This window comes from Parus major, chromosome 9, assembly GCF_001522545.3.
Source record: "Parus major isolate Abel chromosome 9, Parus_major1.1, whole genome shotgun sequence".
NCBI lineage: Eukaryota > Metazoa > Chordata > Aves > Passeriformes > Paridae > Parus > Parus major.
The window spans coordinates 3,919,513-3,942,414 of NC_031778.1; the positions used below are offsets into that span (position 1 = coordinate 3,919,513).

A 22,902-nucleotide genomic window follows, 5' to 3' on the forward strand; every position below is an offset into this window, starting at 1 on the left:
TGTGGGACACAAGGCTCCTGCCCTCAGTCACCCACTGGATAAACATAATTATGGTATCGAGTTCTTGATGACGAGATAACTGAATCCAGCTTCAAATCATGTTTTTAACTATTATCTGTTTAACTTAAAGAATAATATTGGAAAATGCTAAGTGGTCTCTGTTTTGCCCATCTTCAGGAATAAGAAAGGATGTGAGCTAGCTTACAGTTCTGACATAGATGTCTGTTTTGAGCTCCTTTGGTGTTCTGCAATTTCTGTCTCTGCCTTTTTTTTTCTTTTTCTGTGGCTGTTCTTGTGCAATGGAACTCGCAGTTTGCCTGTTCAGTTTTGGTTAAAAGATTTTCATACGAGATAGGTGGGTTTCACATTTCAGAGAAGTCTGAGGCTTTAAAAAGGATATTGTTTTCTGACCAAGCACCAATAGCTGGGAAAGTAGAACACAAAGAAGAGTGCTGTCCTGTGTGTAACAGTGTGCTGTCCATTGTCAGTAAGGTATTCTGTCTCTTGATGTTACTGCAGAAATCAATGACACCTTTAGAAGGTCAGAACTGGTTTGTGCTGCTGAAGAGGCTCTGGGCACTGCACTGTTAGGACAGTGCTTGTGCAGAGGCTGTGTTTTCCAGCACGAGGCAGAGTGTGCTCCCTGCACTCTGCTGTCTGGATCAGCTGTCACACAACACCAGGTAATAGATATGAAATGCTTCTTTCAGATCCAGGCTTTAACCTGCATTTTCAGCCCGTGCACTCAGGTGTGCAGCGTGTAAAAGCTGGAAGTTGCAGTCATTTAGGCAGATGTGCGCTGCTGTGAACTTCTCTTTTGCTCACTGTTTTAGTTCCTGGACTTGAGTTGTGATGGCTTAATTACTGGCAGTGAACATTCATGAAGAATTTTTTGTCTGTTGCTGTTGGAACATAAGACTGAGGAAGACTGGGTTGCTTTATATATTTCAGTATTTTGTGAAGTTGGAGATATATGGTGTATTTACTGATGCTTCATATTTACTTTTTTTGTCTCTGATTTGGTGAAATGGTGAGTTTCTTCATTGCTACGGCAGCTAATTCAGTTTGATATTCACTTGTCCAATCTTCAGTACTACTGAGAGCATGAGAAATACTCAAGAGAACTTTGAGGTGACCAAACCAAAAGCTTTAAAATGCCCCAGCTGTGTATTGCTGTCCTAAACATCTGCTGGTACTGTCCTGATGTCTGCCTCAGTGCTTTCTTCCAGAGTAAGAGGTTTAATTACAGAAAAGACACCCAAGAAATTGCTATATTGTGTCATTCAACCCACTCATAGGTCCTTATCCTCAAGTAAACCTGGAGCATCCCCTCCAGCAAATGGATTTTTTGTGGACTCTGGAAATATTGACAGAGCAGCCTATCTGATGGGCCTAGAAATTGTTTTAGAGAAGAAGACAATAGAGCCACAATTAACCCAGTAATTTCTAGCTGGCATCTTACATTGCTCATAAATGATTATTACTTTTTTTCTCTTCTGTTTTTCCTTTTCTCTGTCTTTGTGAGTGGCCTATTTCCCTGGCTTGTAATTGTTTATCTTGAACATTATGCCACAGAGGATTTTTAGGTAAAAGTTTCTTGTAGCTCTCCTCCCTTTCTTTCCTTGTGATATAATTTTTTTTGGTCATACATTCATAAGTGTTTCTTTGGATGGGAGTGTAGGTGGAGAACTGTAGAAAGTTTTACTGTATTGTCACAGGCATTTTGATTGTCACCACACAGTTTTATGATTGCTGAATTGCCTCATAAGATTGTTAATATTTTAGAAAAACCAAGTTACAATTTACATAAAATCAGTATCTATGTAATGAGGGTGTAATTAAAGTAAATTGTCAAATGCAATTTCTCACACAGAAGTTGCAAGCTGGAATGGAAAAGGATTTCTGTAGCGTCCCTGGTGGGTTCTGTCAGAAGATGTCACACGAGTGGTTTGGTGGTGTGGTTTTGGCTGAGTTCACACCCAAGAGACCCAGAAGAGAGGCTCTGTTTGTAATGTCCAGCTGCCAGTTCTAATTTTCCCCTGTTCCCCAGAGATGTGTGTTGTAGTTGACAGCTTGAAATGTATTTTTTCCCATCTTTTAGTTGTGATTTCCCCCCCCCCACCCCCAGCTTCTCTTTCCCCTAACTGTTTACCTGGTGTCAAGTTACCATGATTACTGAAGTTCCTCTCCTCAGCCCCACGCCGAGAGCCGGATGGAGTAAAGAGAGGACCCTGCTGGCATTTCCAGCTGCTTGAAGTTTCTTTAGCCCAAGAAAGCACGGGGTTGAGAGAAGAGAGAGACCCTTCTTTCTAACACAGAAGTTTGTAACTTTTTCCTGTCCCAGAATGCCTCTAAACTATGGAAGCTGAGAGGGCATGCTTACCTTGCCTTCCCTTTCTTTCCCCCTTGTGTTGCCAGGAAACCAAGCCCTCCCTCTCTCCCCCTCTGCCACTCTGTGGAGAATACTCCTACACCTTTGTGGGCATTTGAAGAAGTTAGTGTCTGTTATTTCTTATCTTGGTGTGTGTAACCTTGATTTGTAGTTCCCATTGCAGTGGCCATCTCCTTTCAGGGATGACAGTCACATCTGCTCCTGTGTCTATCATGCCTGTCATTCCCATGCCTTCACTACCTTTTTTCAAATGGCATGAGATGATGTGTTTGTTTTCTCCCACTGCTTGAGCCCAGTAGATCTGAGGTGCTACATCATCTACTGGGATCCCTGATGGAATGGGAGTAACTTGAGCAATTACCTGCCCTTGTGCCAGGTAGAATGGTGGGTTGATGCACTGTGCCAAAAGGATGAGTGCATCCAAGTCAGCTGAAAGAGTGACAGACAGGAGAAATTTCAATCTCTGGGGGTGTGTTTTTTGTGTCCCCAATAACAAGAAACTTACAATTCAAGTCGGGGGTCAGTTTTTCCCTCAGCGGGTCAACAGAAACAACCGTCCAGTGGTGAGACCTAAAAAATTGATCTTTCACAGTAAACAATTTGAGAGGTAATTTTGGCTTCCAAACCTCACAACCCTTGGTGTTATTTCGGTGGCACAAGTCAGACCTGTGAGAAATGTCACATTTAAGAGTGTTATCACATTCAATTCTCCCTCCCCCTGTGACTTCTATTCCACTTGTGTCTCTGCGCGGAATAGACTCGCGCTGTGTATCTAGTTTTTTTGGTTCTGAGGACCCCCTCCCTTTTCCCAGTTTCCCTGCCCTTGCTTGTTAGGATATGGCACTTGGCAGAACTTTGCAAAATGTCCTGGCTGTCTACACCGATGACAGGTGAGCGGTCCCTTTGGCTTGGCTGGTGATGGCAAGAGTAAGTACAGTTGTGGCTGCAATCCTTCCTGGGGTTCTCTGGGAATCCTCAGTCCTTGGCACTGAAGTGCTGATTACATCTGTACACATCTCGATCAAAGTTGTCAAGATCGGTGGTGGATCCTTTGGCAGCACCCGAATCAGTGCTTTACAGGCTTCATTTGCATTCGCTCGAGCCATTTCCAACAGCAAGTCAGAGTTCAGGGTGGTATTCTGCACTTGTCTTTCAATCTGTACCTTTAATCTATTCACAAAATCTACAAATCTTTCATCAGAATGTTGTTTAACGTGAGCATAGGGAACAACAGATTCAGAAAGAGGAATATTGAAAAATGCTTTCTCTGCAGCTTTCTTTATTTTCTCTCTAACTCCTTTTGGCAAATTTTGGGCCTGGTCAATAGGTTCGCTCCAATCACCTTCGCCACATAAATGATTCATGGTAATTATTTTTTGTGCAGTGGGGAAAAGAGATGTCCTCATTAGAGAGTCCTGTTTGTGGGACAGTTCCTTCCAGTCTTTCTGATTTTTATGGAGTTCCCAAATATGATGCTGTTGTGTTTCTTACGTGGTTGGAGTCCTCAGTGGCTGTTCATGGTCTGTAAGAGGCCAGCAGAGCTTGTACCACATCTGTTGGGTGTAACCAGCTTTGGAAAGTTCTCCACTCATGGGGTGGAGGTGGAAAGTGTCCTGGCTGCCCATGGTGTGATCTGCAGCCCATCGACACCACCTCTCCTAACCCCTGCTCTGCTGCTCTGAAAATGGGAAAGGTTGCTTGGTGGGAAGAATAAGGCTGCACACCCTCATCCTCTATTGAAGGGTTTGTTTCTTATGCTGTCCTCAAATACTGCTTTAGATGTAATGAAAATCCATGCAGAAGCAAATATTTTATTGTTGCTTGCAGCCTGTTTTAGGAAGTGTAAAGCTGGATTTGGGTGACAGGGCTGCTGAGGGTGTGCAGGGATGGCAAACAGACTGGATGGGTGCTTTATTTGTGTACTTTAGAAATGGTTTAAGGTCTCGAGGGCTGGCTTATCCCTCACAGTTCGTTGTAGAGGACCAGCCTGTTGTCAATGTCATGTCTGAGCTGCAGAGATTCAAAGTGCTGTGAGAAAAGAGGGGAAACAGGACAGGGCGCTGTGGGGGAGCGAGAGACTGGGGTGAATGCAGGAACTGTGACAGGAGCTATTCACAATGCAGTGGTTTGTTTAAGCCATACAATTTATAGACCCTGGGTAATTTCTGGGCACCTTCTGATTTGTCATCATGTGTCTAATTAGCCACTGACCTCTAAAATTTGGGATATCCAACTTCTACTCAAAGAGTATCCTGCTCCTGCTACAGAGTATGGTTCAGTCACACACTGTGCCCCTTGTTTGAGGGGCCACAGGTCATGCAGGACTTTTTCCTTGCGTGGAAGTTCTGTTGTCATGCTTGTTAGCTATAGTAGGATGTATTTCACACCCCCTCCTAAGATTCTGCCTGCTGGCCAGTAGCTTTTGATTTGGATTTCTCTGATTCCACGAGCACAAATACTGACATGGCTGTAAAACATGAATTCCAGGCTGGTAGTTCAGCCTTGTTTCTGTGAGATTCTCACTGTTGCTTTGTCGTTACAATTTCCAAATCATATAATACTGTCTTCATTTTTCTCTAGTCTTTCTTTCTTTTTCTTGTGTGTGTTCCCTGCTGAAGGTTCCTAGTCATTAATTATGAGAAGTTTCTGGACTAGCTCATGCCTCTGTAAATAAATAACTCAATGTGTGTGGGTTGGCTTCTTGCACACCATGTGAAAACCCATTTTGGGACAACACCTTTATGCACCAAAAGTTTGTGCATGGAACAATAACTTTTTTTTTCAGACTTAAGCAGGTGGGGAAATAAGTATTTATCCCTCAAAGCCACTCTTCAGTGAGTTGTTCAGTGAGTGTGAGTTGCTTCAAAGGGCTCTGCATGCTAATTCCCAGAGAAATTCTGCTCTGTGACAGTGACAGCCCTGCCTCCCTCCTGGTCACTGTACTGTGTTGAGCTCTCACGAGCACAGTGGGACCTTCTTGGTGTGGTTTAGAAAAATAATCGTTTCTGGGAAGTTTATGGTGTAGTTACGTGTCTTGTGTTGTGTGGCTTGGCCTATAAACCTGGAGGCAACATCAGTGCAAACAGCACTGCTTTGTGCTTGGGGGATTGAAGTAGTTCTTGTTTATTTCTCTTTCTTGGAAGCTCCATTTGCAGGGTAGAGCTAAGGAGGAAGATGTCTTGGCTCTGTGGAGATGCTTTGCCCTGTACCTCTGCAGGGTGTTTGCTGGTCAGAGACCTTCTGAACCTTTCACTCATTGAACTGTGAATAGGAATATGGGATCACTTATGTCATCAACTCAGCTTCTCCATAGTAGAACTACAGATGATGCACTCTTAAAAAACCCCAAAACCACCAAAATCCCCCCAAACCAACAGCAAACCTCCACTGAAATCAGCTTACAGCCCAGAGGAGAAAGAGAAAAATTGCTTAAGATAATGAAGGCATCTCTTTGTTTCTTTTTTTTTTTTGGCTTTAACTGCAGTGGACATCTGCTGCTCTGAGCCAAATTGAGTGTACAAAAATTTGAAAATATTTGTAGCAGCTAAAAATACTTTTTACTAATTCATGGTCATAAAACTTACTAGAACAAATGACATATTCAAATTACTGCTTCCTTTATTTCCTTTCTGGTAGCAGGGTGTTTGTGGATTTGACATTCATTTAATTGTTAGATTAATCACATTGTGTAATGAGAAATGTGGTGCTGTAGTATTTGAAGGCAGAAAAAAATAGTGTGATTATTTAGGTATTTATGCAGAGAAGGATGGTGCACCTTTTGAGCCAAATACAAATTGTTGATTTTCTCATTTGATCAATTACATTATCTTGTGTTTGGCTTTCTTTAGATCACATTGAGGTCATCTCGTGGAATCTTCTGAAAAAATAAGAGTAATAGGAAGAAAATGTTTAATAAAAATATCTTCGCTACACAGTCAAGCTGAAACAGGAAAGGTTCATTGGAGTAAGTATTACAGGGCTGGGGTTTTTGGGGGTTGTTTTCTATTATCTTTTGCTTGTAAAGTCAGCATGGTTATTAGGCTTTTATTGTAGTTAACTTTGTTGTATTATATTAAAAATATAAATGAGTGACTCTGCACTCATTTCAGTTGATCAGCTGGTAATGGACTCGTGGATTCTCACTGAACCATCTTCCCTCTTAAAAGTAGATGTATCTTGTGAAATTGAGACGGGTTTCAGGCTTTTCTCTGTGTACACTGGCTATGGTTTTGAGCAGAGAGTTGTCTGGTATAGATGTGATCACATATAAGCCCCTATTTGCTGGAAACAGTTAAAGCACTGCTTGTATTTTCCAAGGAATTTGAAAATACGCATTTTTGGGGGTCTGTAACTCTCCAGTCACGGCTCTTCTGAGTGACTTTATTATTTCTGTTGTCACTATTATTTGTCCTCTGTTCTAGTTCCATCATTCATCAAACTTGCTTAGGTTTTCAGTTTATGGATGTCAGATACATCTTTCCTTCACTGTTTGTAGTTCACTTCCAGCTTCTGTGAATTCTGGGCTGGCACACGTGTGTCTCATTTCTGATAAAAGAAGCCTCTCTATCTAATGCAGGGACTGTGGATTGCACCTTTTGCTACCAGATAAATAAGCATTTAAATCCTCATATAGTGTAATTCTTAATTTCTGTATGCTTCATGTGCTTGAGATGAGAAATGTAATCATTTTTCTGCCACTTTGCATTGGCTTGTCAATGTTTAAACATACTCTCCTTAGAAACTGGGAAAAAACTGCCTGTGTCTGATGCATTTCACTCATGCTGTATGATTGTATGAATGTAATTCTGCAGGAGTCACTGGAAATACTCCTGAATGCCTGGTTAGGAATTAAGAAGGTCTGGTCATTAGAACTGAAAGGGGTGAGAAGTCACTTTAGTTTACAAGAAGTGTATTTTGGCATGTTGCTTTATTACCAAGAGGAAATGACTCCTTTTAGCTTCTTCTTTAAACACGGATGTGTAGAGGGTGTCATAATTTGGGTAGAAAAATGTCTATGGAACCTAATCAGACATGAAAAGCTTTTCATACTTGGTATTTTTAGCAAAGTGGTTTTTTTAACTGCAGAATAATATGTTTAGATTAAATTATTTTCTGCCTTAAAATTATCATCAAATTTTCAATTCAATATGGATTTAAAGAAGTTGATGTGTGCTAGTTCCCTTTCTCTAAGTACTTGAAAGAAATGTTACAATTTTTAGTCAGCACTTTTGAATTTGCATCAGTTCCTGATCTAGGCCAAATGTCAAGTAATACTCATGTGCAGCATTCTTGTGGCACCTGATTGTGAATTCTGCCCCCACCCCGGAAGTTTTCAGGAGCTGGGTTACGTGGAGTTATTTGTCTTTTTCTGCCTTATTAGGTTACACAGGAGAAATACAGGCACCTGTTCACAGTGTACACACAGTGTACAAACAAAAAGCCAACCTGTTTTCTGCCTGCACCCTTAGTTTGACAAGTTAATTCTTGACCCTGGTGATCAAGTTACTAAAACAGATAAACAGTAAAGTTTCAACTGAGCTCCTCAAATAAATAAAATGAAGAATGTCCACTGGAGACAGCTTTAGTGATCTTTAATCCTTGTATTTAGGCTTATGCCAGACACAAAACTTGTTCAAGGTGTTCAGTAGTCAGTAAACGTACGTTTCTGCCCTCCCCCCACCTTTTTCTTTAGGAAACTCAGATAATTAGATTGTTACAATTTAAAATTAATTCCAATTTTTCCTTTTTGGGGAAATGTTTTGCAACCTGTTTGTTTTTAGATGGACATTTGTGTGTATTTGTGTGCCTTTCCAGCATCACAAGGTATTTTGCAATTGGAATTTTTAAATTAAAGTACTACGAGCATTAAAATAAAACCTAAGCATCTCTGTCCACAGTTAAAAAGCCAGGTGGAGTTCTTGTGAAGTCTTAGAAGCAGATGCTGAATCTCAAAGCTGGGGAAAAGTAACCCCAGGAGCAGTGAGGCACTGCTGAAGGGATGGTGAAGGCTCCAAGGGTTGCTGCATTTCTGGGACTGTGGAGCCTCCATCCATGGAGACCTGCAAAATTATGTGTGCAGACTCCTTAGCAACATGCTTTAACTTCAGTGTTGGAGTTGAGCTTGGGAAAAGCTGACTCCCAGAGGGACTTTTTAGGCAAAATAGTCTGGAATTTCTACATAATCTTAAATATTTTTGATCTGTGTGATGAATGGCCTGAGCTATTTTTGGCTGTTACCTTTAACTTTGTGACAAAAGGAGTTTTTAGGACTGTGTTTTTCTATCAAATGGCATTGTATTTCAACTTGTCTTCATAAATAAGTTTCATGAAAAAGGTGTATAAAATACATGTAAATCTTTGCATTACAGTTGAGTTGTTGGATTTCCTTCAGTGCTCAGTCAGTCCTTGACCAATCCTGTCCATGTAACATGTGGCTGTGAGCAGTCACCTCTGAGTCTGTGTGATGGGGGCATTGAAGCTGGTGTTGGAAGAAAAATAACTACAAGAATCCAGACTAGATTGTAAGAGGCTGAGACGAGAGATGTGGAACATCAAGCGGCTCTTCCAAATGCTGTTTATTGTCTGGATGATTTTACAGCATTCCTGGGGTAACAGAGCCTCACCTAAAGCTGCCAGCTCCAGCTTAGAGGCAAGCCTGAAGCCCCTTTAGTTCTGGGTACAATGCATTATCTGTTTCTCTTTGCTGAGCATCTTAATGCATAACAACCATTCAGCATCACCTTTACTATTGCCTATAGCCTATCATAACTACTATCATTATCATCTTAGGGTCATTACTATCCAACCACATCAGTTAGTGTGTTATAGCTCAAGCTTAAAGTTGTTTTTCTGTTTGCATGCAGTGGAGAATTCTTAGACCTTTTTTCTACTTGCTACATCGGCATGTTTGTTTGCCTATGGTATCTTCTGCTTTTCCTAAGACCCATTTCTGCTTGGTATAAACACCTTTTTTGGCTGTGGTCAACATATCCTTTGTTCTAGCCATAAAACCTCCTTCCAGCTCAACTTAACCTTTGCTTTCTTAGTTGTCCAGTAATGATCGGCTCAGCAATTCTTACTTTAGAAATCTGTTATTCTTCTATATCAAAACTTGCTTCCATCTCTATTCCACTTTCAGGCTCTGCATTCAGAGAGCTTTCTGCCAGCATATGTATCTGTGAAACTTTCTTGCCAAACTTTCATCTTTCCCAACACCAGCTTATGTAAGAAACAGACCCCCAGGAAGAATGGCTGGCCTGATGAAATATGTAAAATTTATATTTTTTTCCATTAAAGGGCATCTTTCTCCCTTGCAGGATCCATGGCATCTCTGTATGAGGCTTAAGCACAGTCTGCTTGTGTGTTTTGGTCTGTGTGCCCTCCTTGCAGGTGAAAATTTCACTCTTGATTGATATTCATCAGGTTTTAATTATTTTACTGTTTTGCCTCCCTCTGTAGATGCATGCAATCTGTCTCCAGCAATCTGCTTTCCTAGAGGTTTTCATCAAAGTACCAGAAATAATTAAAAGGTAAATCTTGTAGTCCCTGTGTGAAGATGTATCTACTTATAGGAAAACCCCAGTTTCTAACTTTTTTTACAGTAGAATGTTATCTAGATGTGAGATCTTAACTGTCAGCTGCCAGTGAGATTTGATGGTCTAGGTCCATTTGTACAATTCCAAAGGAGAGGAAATATTAACTGTTTATATATTTAAATGTCTTATAAGTGGAATGTTTCCTTTGTGTTTACAGTGGAATAAAAAATTATTTAAGTGGGAGAACAGGCAAGGAAATCGCAGAGAGCAGATCTAATCCTGGTTTATTATTTCCTAGTTTTGTTGTCAGACTGTTAAGAAGCCAGGTAGAATTCTTGTTTAGCAATTGGAGGACAAGGCCTCTACAGTTTACTTAGTACAATAAATCAGTAAAACACAGATCATGAATGCATCTTTTCAGATTCACGATAGAGACATTGTATAGTAGTTCTAATAATAGCTTGGGCTGTTAGAAAGCCAGGCCTTTAGGCTGTAGTTTTGCCTGGGTTTTTTGAAATGATTTTAAGAGCTGTCAAGTGGCCAGGCAGCCCTGAGGCTGTGAGGAACTGTCACTGTGCCACTCCTGCTTCTCTCTGCACTCTCGCTGTGCTGGCACAAGCACTGCTGCAGCTTTATGGAAACACCTGACTCATCTGGCTTCAAATGACATCTTTGTTCTGGTTCAGCTCCTTCTCCTTTCCCATTCAGTCTGACCATCCAGTCCTCCTCCTTCCATTGTGCCCCCTCCATTCACCTGTTTTGTTAAGCTTGGCTTAGTTTGTTGAAAATATCCAAGTGAGCAGTGCCATCATTACAATGTTTAGTCTATTATTGGAACTCAACATACCCTGATGTTTCATGCTGGCTTCCTGATGCTATTTGGTTTTTGCCTTTTTATATTTTCTTTACATTATTTTTTACATGATCTTTCCATAACTGTCCCTGAAGTCCTTCAAATAAAGATCTGCTCTTATATTACCTCCTTACTAAAATTATCTTGAGTTTCATCTGAAGGCTCGGAAGAAGGCAGTTCTCCCTGTAGTCCATGAAGTATCTACAGCAGGATCAAAAGGGAGTTACCTGGATTGTGAAATCACCAACTCTAATCTTTTCCCCGATCTTCAGTCTCACCTTTCTATCCTGGAGCAGGCTACACAAATGCATTGCCCCTCGTGTCAGGGCCCACTCTGCCTGCTGCTATTGAAAACTTTCCAAAATATCAAAGAGAGCTGTTTAGAAATGCTTCTAAAGGTGATTCTAGCAGATGTTTTCTCACAGCCCAGTTGATATGGAGTACTGAATAACTGACCTGGGCTTTTTAGCTCTGAGCTTCTTTCCTTCTTCTTCTCTCCCTGACTTTGTTGGTCAAGGCATCAAATGAACTGTTACTCATATGACAGCGCTTTCATAATCTGCTGCTAAATCTAAAAATCTAATGCTTTTTTACATTCCTTTATATTCCTTCCTTCTCAACCATGCAGAACTGTGTTCCAGTCAGCTGAAAGGGAATGTTTTCTCATACTGTCCCCAGCTTCACTGTGATCCAGTGATTGGATAGTTCTAAAGACAATTTGACGCAGCAAGATTGAAATGTGAAAGGAGTTTTTCTTCTTCTTGCAACTCATTCTACTTGCACAATTCAAAAGGATGGCCTGAAAGTCTTTATTTCTATTTTAATGTATCTATGCAGTGATTTTAAGGTAGAGCAGAAGATGGCTGTGAATTAGCTATGAGAAGCTGGTTTTGTGTTCATCGTGAATAACGTGCTGCCTGTGAATTGTCAGAAGTCTATCAGAAGCCTGAGACTTGAGTTTTTTTCACTTGTTCAGCTCATCATGGCTATTCTTCAGAGGGAGCAGCAGATGTGTGCATTTGCCTGAGTATAAAGTAACAGGAAGTAAGATTTTCCTTCTATCCTCATTGTTCAAACCAAGTCTGTAAGTTCTTCTGAGTCTGGAATACCATTTCAGTAGTGTTGTTTTCTACATGTAGACTTGTTTTCCAGGAAAAAAAATTATGAAGACAATCTCATTCACAGCTAGTTTTTAAACTATACTTTCATTGAATTGTAGAATAGTTTTCATAAAAAGGGATGACGAGAGTTAATCTAACCTAACCATCTGTTAAAATGAAGTTACTTAAATTAAATTTTAATTTGTAACTGGTTAACATGTCTGCATTTTTTTTGTATCTCTGAGTCCTGTGGTAGACAATTGCAAATGCATGTGCTCAGCATTTCTTGAAAACTGGGCCACTTTTATTTGTTTTTAATATCTGAGTAGAAACTGCATTCATTGCAGGTTTGAAATCCTGAGTTCAGTTTTTAAAACTTGGTGCAAAATGCTGTGGGTATGCCAGAGGAATAAAGCTACAAGAGATGAACAGGCAAAATAATCAGGGATCTAGAATAAAAAGCCCTAATGAAATTATCATTGTTTGTGGAAAATTAGCTGTATTTCATGAGGACAATGAGAGAATCTAGACTTGATGGCTGAGAGACCACTTTTGGTACCAGTGTGAGCACTGTGAGGGAAGGAGGCCTTTGAAAAAGGCCTTTCATGTTTTCTATACATAGATATTTTTAGAAAAGTAAATGGTGTTATTTTTATTCTGATTTCTAGAGGAACCCTGACTAAATGGACATTTAATTTTCCATTCCATAGGGCCAACTCATGTGGCAGTTGACCTAAACTGCTGGGAAATATTTATAGTACCACATGATCTTTAAAAATAACTTTCCAGTCTACTTTGTAGATGTCTTGAATTCTTAAAATCTTTGCTATGGTAGATAGATACCCATGACATTCGTGGAGTGGAAGGATCTCTGCTTTGCTGATTTAGGCACTTGTATTTATCATCAAGTTGATTGTATTTTATTTTTAGAATTGGAAGCAGTTTGGATGGAAATTCACCTGTGCAGCTGTAGAAGACCAAACCTTAAGTAGGTTCACTCTCTAGGGCTAAATGAGAATTCCCATGGCACGGTCTGCAGGAGTTTCCAGGTCTGCAGTGGCACACAGTCCACATTTGAGTTACCAGTGCATGGGCTTCTGGTTTTTAAAGGGTCATTATTGATCCTGTGTGACTGGGCAGGGGTGAACAGAAAACACAGCTCTTAGTAGCTCATGCACTGTTGGAATAGGTGGTGCTTGCTCCTGTAACATTAAACCTTGAACATTAACCCAAACTTTGGCTGCAGTTCACTCTCTGCAGCTCCCTGAAAGGTGGCTGTGCTCAGGTGAGGGTCGTTCAGAACAAGAGGACACAGCCTTAAACTGTACCAAGGGAAATTTAGGTTGGATGTTAGGAAAAGGTTTTTTACTGAAAGGCTGATCAAGTACTGGAATCATCTGCCTGGGGAGGTGGTGGAGTCACCATCCCTAGAGGTGTTAAAAACAGATTGGATGTGGCACTCGGTGCCAGGGTTTGTTGAGGTGTTAGGGCTGGGTTGGACTGGATGATGTTAAAGGTCTCTTCCAGCCCAGTGGTTCTGTGATTCCTCGTTAACCCCAGTGTCACCCTGTGCCTGTTCTGTAGGGTGAGGGCCGTGTTCTCACCTCATCCTCCTCCTCCTCACCGGCTGCTGCTCCCAGGGCCAGGCCACTCCCATGGAAAACTGGAGGTGTTTGTTCCCGGTGCTTTCCCTGTGTGGCTGTGGCAGGATGGGATGGAACGGCCATGGAGGGGAAAAGCTGAACAGCGCTGCTGTGGCTGTGGGCTGCCCTCAGAGAGCTGCCCTCATCCTGGGGTGAATGGAACGGGAGCCATGAGGGGATGGAACAGGAATGAGGAGGGGATGAGAACAGGAGCCGTGAGGGGATGAGAACAGGAGCCGTGAGGGGATGGAACGGGAGCCATGAAGGGATGGAACGGGAACTGTGAGGGGAAGAGAACGGGAGCTGTGAGGGGATGGAATGGGAGCTGTGAGGGGATGAGAACGGGAGCCATGAGGGGAAGGGAACGGAAGCCATGAGGGGAAGGGAACGGGAGCCATGAGGGGAAGGGAACGGGAGCCATGAGGGGAAGGGAACGGGAGCCATGAGGGGAAGGGAACGGAAGCCATGAGGGGAAGGGAACGGGAGCCATGAGGGGATGGAACGGGAGGGATGGGGGGAGGGAATGGAACTGGGCTGAGGAGGAGAGGGAATGGGAGTGATGAGGGGATGGGTTGGGAGGGAACAGGAGCAGTAACATGGAATGGGACTGATGAGGGGAGAGGGTCTAGCTGGTGCCCAAAGTGCCCCTGTTACTGCCTGTGCAGTCCTGGGCAGCTCTCAGACACTGCCCTGGGCTGCAGAACAGCTCCTGGGAATTTGGTACAGATTGACAAATAAAAGAGGAAATAGTTCTACAGAGCTGTGAACAGACCCTGATCTAATGCATATATTTATCTTTAGTGTCTTCAGAAAAAATCAGACATTTTCAATTTTTTTAAAAAACATTTTTCCAAAGGCTTTCTAAGTTTCACAGGACATAAGTCTTCCTGCATTTTCAGACTCCTTTTCCATCTTTTTACTAAGTTCTTTTCCCTTGTTTCTTCTCAAATATTTCATTTATAGCTTGCTCATCTTTTTATAGTACTAGATGTTTACGTGGCTAGAGGAACAATTACAATGATTGTATTGTGCAAGTGCTTAGTGTTTCTCCTGCTTAGACTACGTGATGTGCTGCTGCTGTTTCTTAGAAAATGACTGTGGTCAGATTGTCATCTCTTCTGTTCTGGACAGTAAGATACTGTTTAAACACTCTTCTTGTGTGTCCGGATGGGGTGGCCCTTTTCACTACTGCAAGACTTTTGGGTTTTTTTTAGCCTCTTGGCTGCCACATGACAGAGCAAGAAGAGAAGAACTGTATTGATCACAGTGATGATTGTCTTGGATGTTGTGCCCAACAGTTGTAAAAACTTATTAGATAAAGCAAAAGTCTGGATAAGCAGAGGGCCCTTAGTTTTTGCATATCTAAAACAAATCAGGTTCTGATATTTGTCCTTTATGTAAATATTAATGGGCTTAGTGAAGAGTAAATCCAGCTTTATATTTAGCTTGAAGAGCTGTAGATATTTATGTGCTCTTAAAACACACCTGTGTTTAGAAGAGATGGTGTACAAGAAACTTACTTCTTAAGGAAAATTACTTTTTAGTATAGTAATTATCCTCCCCTCCAACTTTTTGCCATCACTTTTTGTTTGGGATGATAGCATGCTGATTTCATCCTGAGAGAACTGACCACATTTCAGGGGTGGGTGACATAATTTCAGATGTAAGATAGCTCTTCTAAAGGCTTTTCCAAAGACTAGGTGCTCAGGAGAATAAATGCTATGAGAGATAACGGGACATCAAAATTTTCCTCTGACACTGCATTGTGTGTGTTTATGATTACTACCTTCTTTGCAGCTGCTTTTACTTGTGTTTTATCAGTGTTCTTCTGGATTACAGTTCAAGATAAAACATTGAAGGTTACACTGGATTTTATGTTGGTGTTCTTTTAACAACAGAAAAACAGATCTCAAAGGATGAGTGGTAGGGGATTTGTGGTGAGTTCAGAAGTAAAGGATTTAATGGCACAGTGTGAGTTTTCATAATTGCTATGTTCTTCTAAAAGTTTTAGAATAACTTACTTGGCACAGATAAATGTTGTGTTGATGTCAATTCAAGTGGATTTGGTACTTTTTAATGTCTAAGTCTTCTGCTGATATGATAAATTATTTTCAAAGGAGAGTTCATTGCATTGTTGTTCCATGTCTCAGTTTTTGCAGTGCTCCAGACAGGCTCTCTGTGAGCATGATCTTGGGCAGATCTTCATTTCAGGATAACCTTACAGACTCCCTCCCATGCTTATCCTTTGTGTCCCTTGCACTGTTTGATGTCAGATATTTGCAGCCTCTGGGTTTAATTCCTGTACATGTTCAAGTTAACTGCCCAGCACAGACACAATGGATTTCTCCAGCTCTGGCAGCAGTGGTGGGAAGCCTTTGCAGCTGGGTGCTCCTGGGCTCTCAGCAATGTCCTGAAGGAGTCATGATGGATTTGAGCTTGGCACAGGATAGTCTTGCCTGCCTTCAGGAAAATGTGTGGGTGGTTTAGGAAGAGAACACAGCCCTAACGTGTAAGCACAGCTTCTGAAATCCTACTGATCCTTTAGTCTAAAGAGTAAGTGTGGGACTCCTGGGGATGTTCTGAATACCTGTGTTCTGTTAACTGGATCTGTGCAATGTTCCAGAGGTTCTGCTGGTGGCAGACCACCTGCTGGAAGTGTTGCCTACATTTTTTTTCCCCAAACTAGTCTTGTACCTTCTCTGCATAACCCAGGACACATATTATTTTAGTTTTGTTTTGATTAGGTCTGTTTTGAAAACATGAATGGGCTGCAATTTACATAAAAATAATGTGCAGCTTACTTTTGACTGTGTCTGTTTTTAAACTGTTTTAGAAATCAATGAAGAAGTAGCCTGCTTCTGGTAGCGCTTTTTTTTTTTTTTCTTTTTTTTTTTCCCTTTTTTTCCTTTCCAAGCTGTCTTGTTGGTTAAATGATATGTACTTTTGTTGGGAGGTGAGGGGAAAGCTATAAGGTCTCCTGGCTTCTGGAATGAGGCTGTTTAGCACCAGAGCAAATTCTTTTGTCTGCCTAGAGATGGCAAGTCCTTTAAAAACCACAACAGCAACACCCAACTGAGAAATCTTGTTTCAGGTCTTCTTCTTGTGTACATCATATAAATAAATACCAAGATGAGTGATAATTTCCTTCTTCTGCAGATGTTCTACTCATGTGTTTTCCATTTCTTTCCATTAGTATAAGCTGTTCTGGCAGAACTGCTGGTGTATTAAAATACAAATTGATTAGGAGCGTGAGTGTGTGGGCACACACACACATATATGAATCTGAAATTTGCAGGTCAAAGCTTAGAGAAAATTTACACTTTACATGGGAATGTTTGAATGCTGCCAGTACTACCTGTGCTTTAGAAAAGTATTTTATATTAGGCTTTGCTCCTGTGAAATTCAAAGTCATTGATTAGACACTTGAGGAGCCAAGGTTAAGTGCTGGTTTAATTACTTCCTTCTTTTGTAAGTGAGGTGGTTGTTACTGTGACAGTGAGCATGAATAGCTATGACGTTAACAGCCTGAAATAGCTTTTTATTATTATTTGAATTGTTGGGTTTTTTTTTCCTTTAGCTGGAAGTTGTTTAAAATGTCTCTGGTGCTGTTGCCCCCAATCCAGATGGCTTTTTGCCTTTGTTTCAGTTCCTAGTTGTGATATTGTTAGTTAGTTACCAATGCCACCACACATGTCCCAGATGGGGCTGTGACTCAACCCCAGAGCTGCTGTGGATTGGCAATCTTGTGTTTCTCAGGATAAAAACTGGTTCTCTCTCAGCTCCTGTGATGTCAGCTCACGGGGCAGGAACAGGGTGCTGGCTGCAAAACACACTGACCCGCTTCCGTGAGGAAGGAAATATTAAGTAAGTGCCTGAGAGCAAGAATAACTCCTCAGCATGCTCAGATTGGCGACATGGCTTCTCTTCCCTTTTTAATTGAAAATGCAGATGGAATTTTAAAAGGTTCTGGTGTCTGTGCTGGAAATCTGTAATGATAAACAAATCTTAAAAGGACTGTGTTGTCATGTTTGGGCTCCAGGATATGGAACAGCATTTTTAGGTCTTGTTTCTTTGAACATTTTAAACTCTTGTTAATGCATTGAAGTGGTTTCAACAACTGCAACTGTGAAAAACATCCGAAAGAGGATGAAAATAGAAAAGATACGCTGAATTAAAGCAGGGATGAACTATATACAAAATAACTATATAAAACAGATTTCCTTACTGCTGTACCTGTCCAAGTAATGCTTTGTAATGGAAATAACTCCTTATTTTACCCTCATGACCACAGAAAATAATTGCAAATATGTGTATCCAAATATGAAAAAGTATATTATTTTTATTTTTTGCTGACTGCTAATTTCAGTTACAACAGAATTGCAGCCAGCATTTTATGAATACAAGTAACTGAATGGAGGAAAACAAATAGTATCCCATTAAAATAGTAACTTGTGGAAAATATACTGATTGGTAATGAGGAATTTCACATTTTGTCTGGGTGTGTTTTTTGGGCAGATGCTGTGTTATTCCAATAATGTAGTCTGTGCTGGGTGTAATGATGGGGTAACATTTTACTTCTTTCCTTTAGACAGCTCAGAGCTCACATACCATGCTAAACTTCACACATCCAATGATGAATGGATGGATTTGTAGACTGTAGTAGTTCATATAAAATACCTTCATATCTGATTTGTTATTTTTACCACATCACAACCTCCAATTATTTTTGCTTTAATTCAATCTGCTCGGTGTAGTGGACTTTTTTGGAGGAAAATGTGGACATGATGGTGGTAAAACTATTCTTTGATGATGATGGTAGGAGCTCCCTAATTATTGCTTCTATTGAGAAAAAAATGGTTTTCCTTATGTACTTGCACTTCCTGAAATTTAGAGGTCTTTTGTTTGGCGTTAATGAAAACTCTGCTATATTTCTATCTAGTACAAACAAAATATGGAGTGGTCCATGCATTGGTGTGGTTACATGATGTGTTGGCAGCTTGTGCTGGTCCTCACAGCTTTTCTAAGACCAGATGGGAAGGTGTTGGAATGATTTGGGTCCTGTTATTCAGTGTATTTACGTGTCACTTAGAGTGGGATGGAGTGTGTTGTCAAATACCTGAGGCAGCTTTGAACTGGCAAGTGGATTTTTGTACTGCTGGCATCCTCTATTATCCATTGTGGGGAAGGACTAATTGAAATATTGGAAAGCTGCAAGTGGAGTTGAATATTCTGCCATCTTCTGTTAAAAGGGGGGATTTCCCACATCTTGTGCTGTCCAACAGAAATTCAAAAGATGTAGGGGTAACTTGTCTGTCAGAGTGCTTTATAATAGTGTTTTCCAATGCTCCCCATCCCTTTGACAGCGGAAGAGCATTGCCTGGATGAGGAGAAGGGTAAATCATTCAGTGAGCCATGGCTGAAGAGAAAACTCAGCTTTAGAGAGTGGTAATCACAAAAGAAGACTTGGAAGGTCAGAAAAACTGGTGATAGCATTAGGAGTAAATGAAAATGTGCTGAAATACAAAGGACAGGCAGTCAGGAAGGCAGAGGAGTGAGCTGGGGGAGATCATGGGCAGGGTTTCCTCCTGCCCTGTCATGGATGCAGTTCCCACAGTTGGTGGAGTTCAGTGATCCTTCTCTAAGGGTGAAATTGAGATAAGTGTTTGTAGAGGAAAATGGCACTTTCTAGTAGAGTTGAAGAAATTTTTCCTGCTGTTAATACAGATTTTCACGTTGAATGTCACTGGCCACATTCATGAACAACTAACAGGAAATTTGCAAAAAAATAAAATAGTGAAACTGATCATGAGGTTTCATATGAAATATTGCCTCATCCAAGAAGTTTAGTTTGATTGTGTTTTACACAGGTAAAGTTTTAAAGACAGCTTGAAATGAATTTCTAACTTTGTTTCAGCTAACCTCTAATTAGATTTTTCTCTTATTACTTAGTTTTAATGATATAAACATCTCAACGATAATGCTTTGCCAGGCAAATACTTTTATTTTGTTAAATAACATTAATGAGTAAAACTATGCTTATGTATTTGCAATACTGGCATTTGAGACCTCAGAGTTGTAAGCTGAGCTGCACAAAGCAGGCTTATGTAAACCTTCCAAAGACTTTAAAATGTGTGTCTAATTATAGAAGGTTAAATATACTGAATTTTAAGTTTTTTTTTCCCCTAAGGCCATGTGGTTATGATATTGAGATTCCATAATGCCTCCCGCCGTGACAGACAGCCTTGACATCTGGGCAGTGGATTCACAGATTGGTGCTGATGGCTCAATATCTGTGGACTTCCTGTTGCCCACTGGAATCTACATCAACCTGGACGTCCCTCGAGATGCCACCATATCTCAGATTAAACAGGTAACACCAAATGGGCAGTTAACTGATGTTTGGAATGAGGCCTGGTTCTGATTTTGATGTACCCTCTGGCAAATCAAGTCATGAATTTTGACAGAGAATGAGGAAATGAGGTACTGAAGGCACGTGCCCAGCAGATTGATTGATAAAGAAGTGTGTGGGTGGGGGGTTAGCACTGGGTTTGGGCAGATGGCCAGGTTTGGAAAGTGGCTTCTTGCTTCAGCAGAGATTATTCTAATAGCTGTATGTTTTACTGTATTGCTACTCTAAAGCTTTTTCTAAGATGTTGATAATCCATTGTTTGCTGATCTAACGTTTCTCTGATCAGATTTTTAGTGCAGAAGTCACAGATTGGGCTCCTGCTTCTGTTGGCTGGCACCAAAGATAATTGCTTTAAAAACTGTCTGCTACTTCTTAAAGGTTTTGTACAAATTGGGGCATCACTTAAAGCGTGAGGGAATGTCCAAGTGAAAGGAAGGAGAGAATGTAAGGAAGTGACCACAGATACTAAAAAGCAATTTACTGACCTTTGATCAGATAATGGCCATGTGAGGACATTGGGAAAAGTTACTGAGGAATTAGCCAGTGAATGAATTACAGCACAGACTAACCTACTTTTAATACAATAAGTGATTTCAAGTGATAAAGAATTTAAAAACAAACATATAAGTGACAGCAGTAAGAGTTTTGAACCCTGTCTGGTTTTTTTGTCCCTGGTGGGACATGGAAACTTGACATGCCATAACCCTGTACTGTTGATATTTAGCTGTTTTCCAAAGGCAAGAAATAGTGATGCTAACTATGGAGATCTGTCCTGGAAATCACTCAAGATAGAGACTAAAAGTGAGACAAAGTAAACATATAATGATATAGAGTGATAAAAAATAAACAAGTTAGCAAACATGTTTCTATTTTTTGAGAACATAAATTGAAATGACTGTTGCTGTCAGGGCCTTAAGATATGACCCTGTTTTCTGTTTTGTCTCTTTTTTCATTTATTTCTTTGTTTTCATTGCAGCTGTTATGGAAGCAGGCACATTCCTACCCTCTCTTTCATCTCCTCATGGAGATTGACTCTTATATGTTCTCATGTGTGAATCAGACTGCTGTGCATGAAGAATTAGAGGATGAAACACGGAGACTTTGTGATGTTAGACCCTTTCTTCCTGTCCTTAAACTAGTGACAAGGAACTGTGATCCAGGAGAAAAGTTGGATTCCAAAATAGGTGTCCTTATAGGCAAAGGTAATTCCATTTTATTGTTTTTTTTAAAAATGAGGTTAAACTTTTTTGTGTGTGAGGGTCTTAATTGGGTAAGTAGGAGTGGATTTTTAAAAAATATATATTAAAAATTCAGTATTTCCCTTTGTCAAACAAATACTGATATAGTTGGAAAGAATTTAAATACTCAAAAAGAAGCACATAAAAGTTGTTTAAAGCTACTTTCTGTATTGTATTTCATTGTTGTATTACTACACCAATCAGGAACAAGTTTTATTTTGTAGATGAGGAGAAAATATATATTATTATTACTAAGTGAAGAACTACATAATTCTTGAGCAGTGTTATAATAAATAACCAGCAAATTGGATACTCAGAAGGAATTAGAAATTATGATTTTATTATACGTGGTGTCTGAGTTGGTTAACAACGATTCTTGTTTTTGCTCTCAATTGTGACACCGATTTTCATCAAACAATGAGAAGCTATTTTTAAAGATTTCACAGTAACTTATTCTTAATGTTATTTCAGAATTTTCAGCTTTTAAATCTACTCTGCTTGGTTATACAATCAAGATTGACAGGGTCATATGAGGTCATACCTCTTGTTTTAAAACAATGAGCCATTGTTAGGTCTCTTATAAAGACTGCAGGTTTTGTTTAGATTTCAGCAGTACACTGTCTGCCTATTTGTTAGAGCTGACAATGGGAACAGTTGGTCAGTTTAACCATTCAGACAGATCCTGATGGATTTGGAGAGATTCACATTCTGTGATTGAATATTTGAATATCAGAGCTGTGTGAGACCCTGCCTTATGCAGCCCCTATTCTGTACCTTAGCAGGGAAAAAAATGTGTTCCTGTCTGAGCTTCTAAACTTAGTGCTTTTTTCTCAAAAGATGCTTGGTGCTTTGTGTGATTTAGACCATGTCCTTCAAAGTTCACGAGTGAAGATAAAGACACTTGAAGGCCCTACATGTCCTGAAGTACCAAAAAGTCACAGCTTTCCATTGTATCATAGGAACATGGGCTGGTTTGGGTTGAAAGGAACCTTTTAAAGGTCCTCTCGTTCCACCCCCCTGCTGTGGGCAGGGATACATTCAACTGAACCAGATTGTTCAGGGCCCTGTGACTGACCTTGACTGTGTCCAGGATGGGGCATCCACCACCTCTCTGGGCACCTGGTGCTAGTGTCTCACCACCCTCCTTGTAAAAAAATTCTTTAAATCTAATCTAAAGCTACCCTCTTTTAATTTAAAAACTCCCCAGAGCTTGCTTTTCTCCAGACTCTCTGAGCCTATCTCCATTGCAGAGGTGCTCCATCCCTCTGAGCCTCTTTGTGACCTCCTCTGGATTCTCTCCAGAAGGTCCCTGTCCCTGCTGTGCTGGAGGCCCCAGAGCTGAGTGCAGCACTGCAGGTGGGCTCTCACCAGAGCAGAAGAGAGGGGCAGAATCCCCTCCCCTGCCCACCTGCCCTCAGTGTTTGTGATGCAGCCTAGGACACATTTGGCTTTCTGGGCTCTGAGTGCTCATGGCCAGGTTATGTCCAGTTCATCCACCAGCACCCCCAAATCCTCCTGGGCAGGGCTGATCCCCCAGCCTGTGTTGATACTGGGGGTTGCCATGAGCCAGGTGCATTTGGTCTTGTTGAACCTCAGTGGGATTCCCATGTGCCCACTACTTGTGCTTGTCCAGGTTTCTCTGGCTGTCATCCCATCCTTCAGGTATGTCACCACATTGCCCAGCTTGGTGCCATCTCCAGCTCTGTTGAGGGTGCCCTCAATCCCTCTGTCA

At 40.8% G+C, this 22,902-nt stretch overlaps 1 protein-coding gene across 6 annotated transcripts in view; it reads left to right on the forward strand.

The window, feature by feature from the left end:
- PIK3CB (phosphatidylinositol-4,5-bisphosphate 3-kinase catalytic subunit beta) overlaps positions 1-22,902 on the forward strand; it is an 89,635-nt gene that overhangs the window by 33,342 nt on the left and 33,391 nt on the right. For 5 of the 6 annotated variants that reach the window (XM_015637799.3, XM_015637798.3, XM_015637800.3 and 2 more), the window contains 3 exons: positions 6,241-6,356; positions 19,711-19,893; positions 20,909-21,134. In XM_015637799.3, coding sequence (XP_015493285.1) covers positions 19,741-19,893; positions 20,909-21,134 — 379 coding nt within the window. In that variant the 5' untranslated portion in view covers positions 6,241-6,356; positions 19,711-19,740. Of the gene's footprint in view, positions 1-6,240; positions 6,357-9,850; positions 9,922-19,710; positions 19,894-20,908; positions 21,135-22,902 lie in introns of all 6 variants that reach the window. The other variant, XM_015637803.2, reaches the window with a different exon arrangement.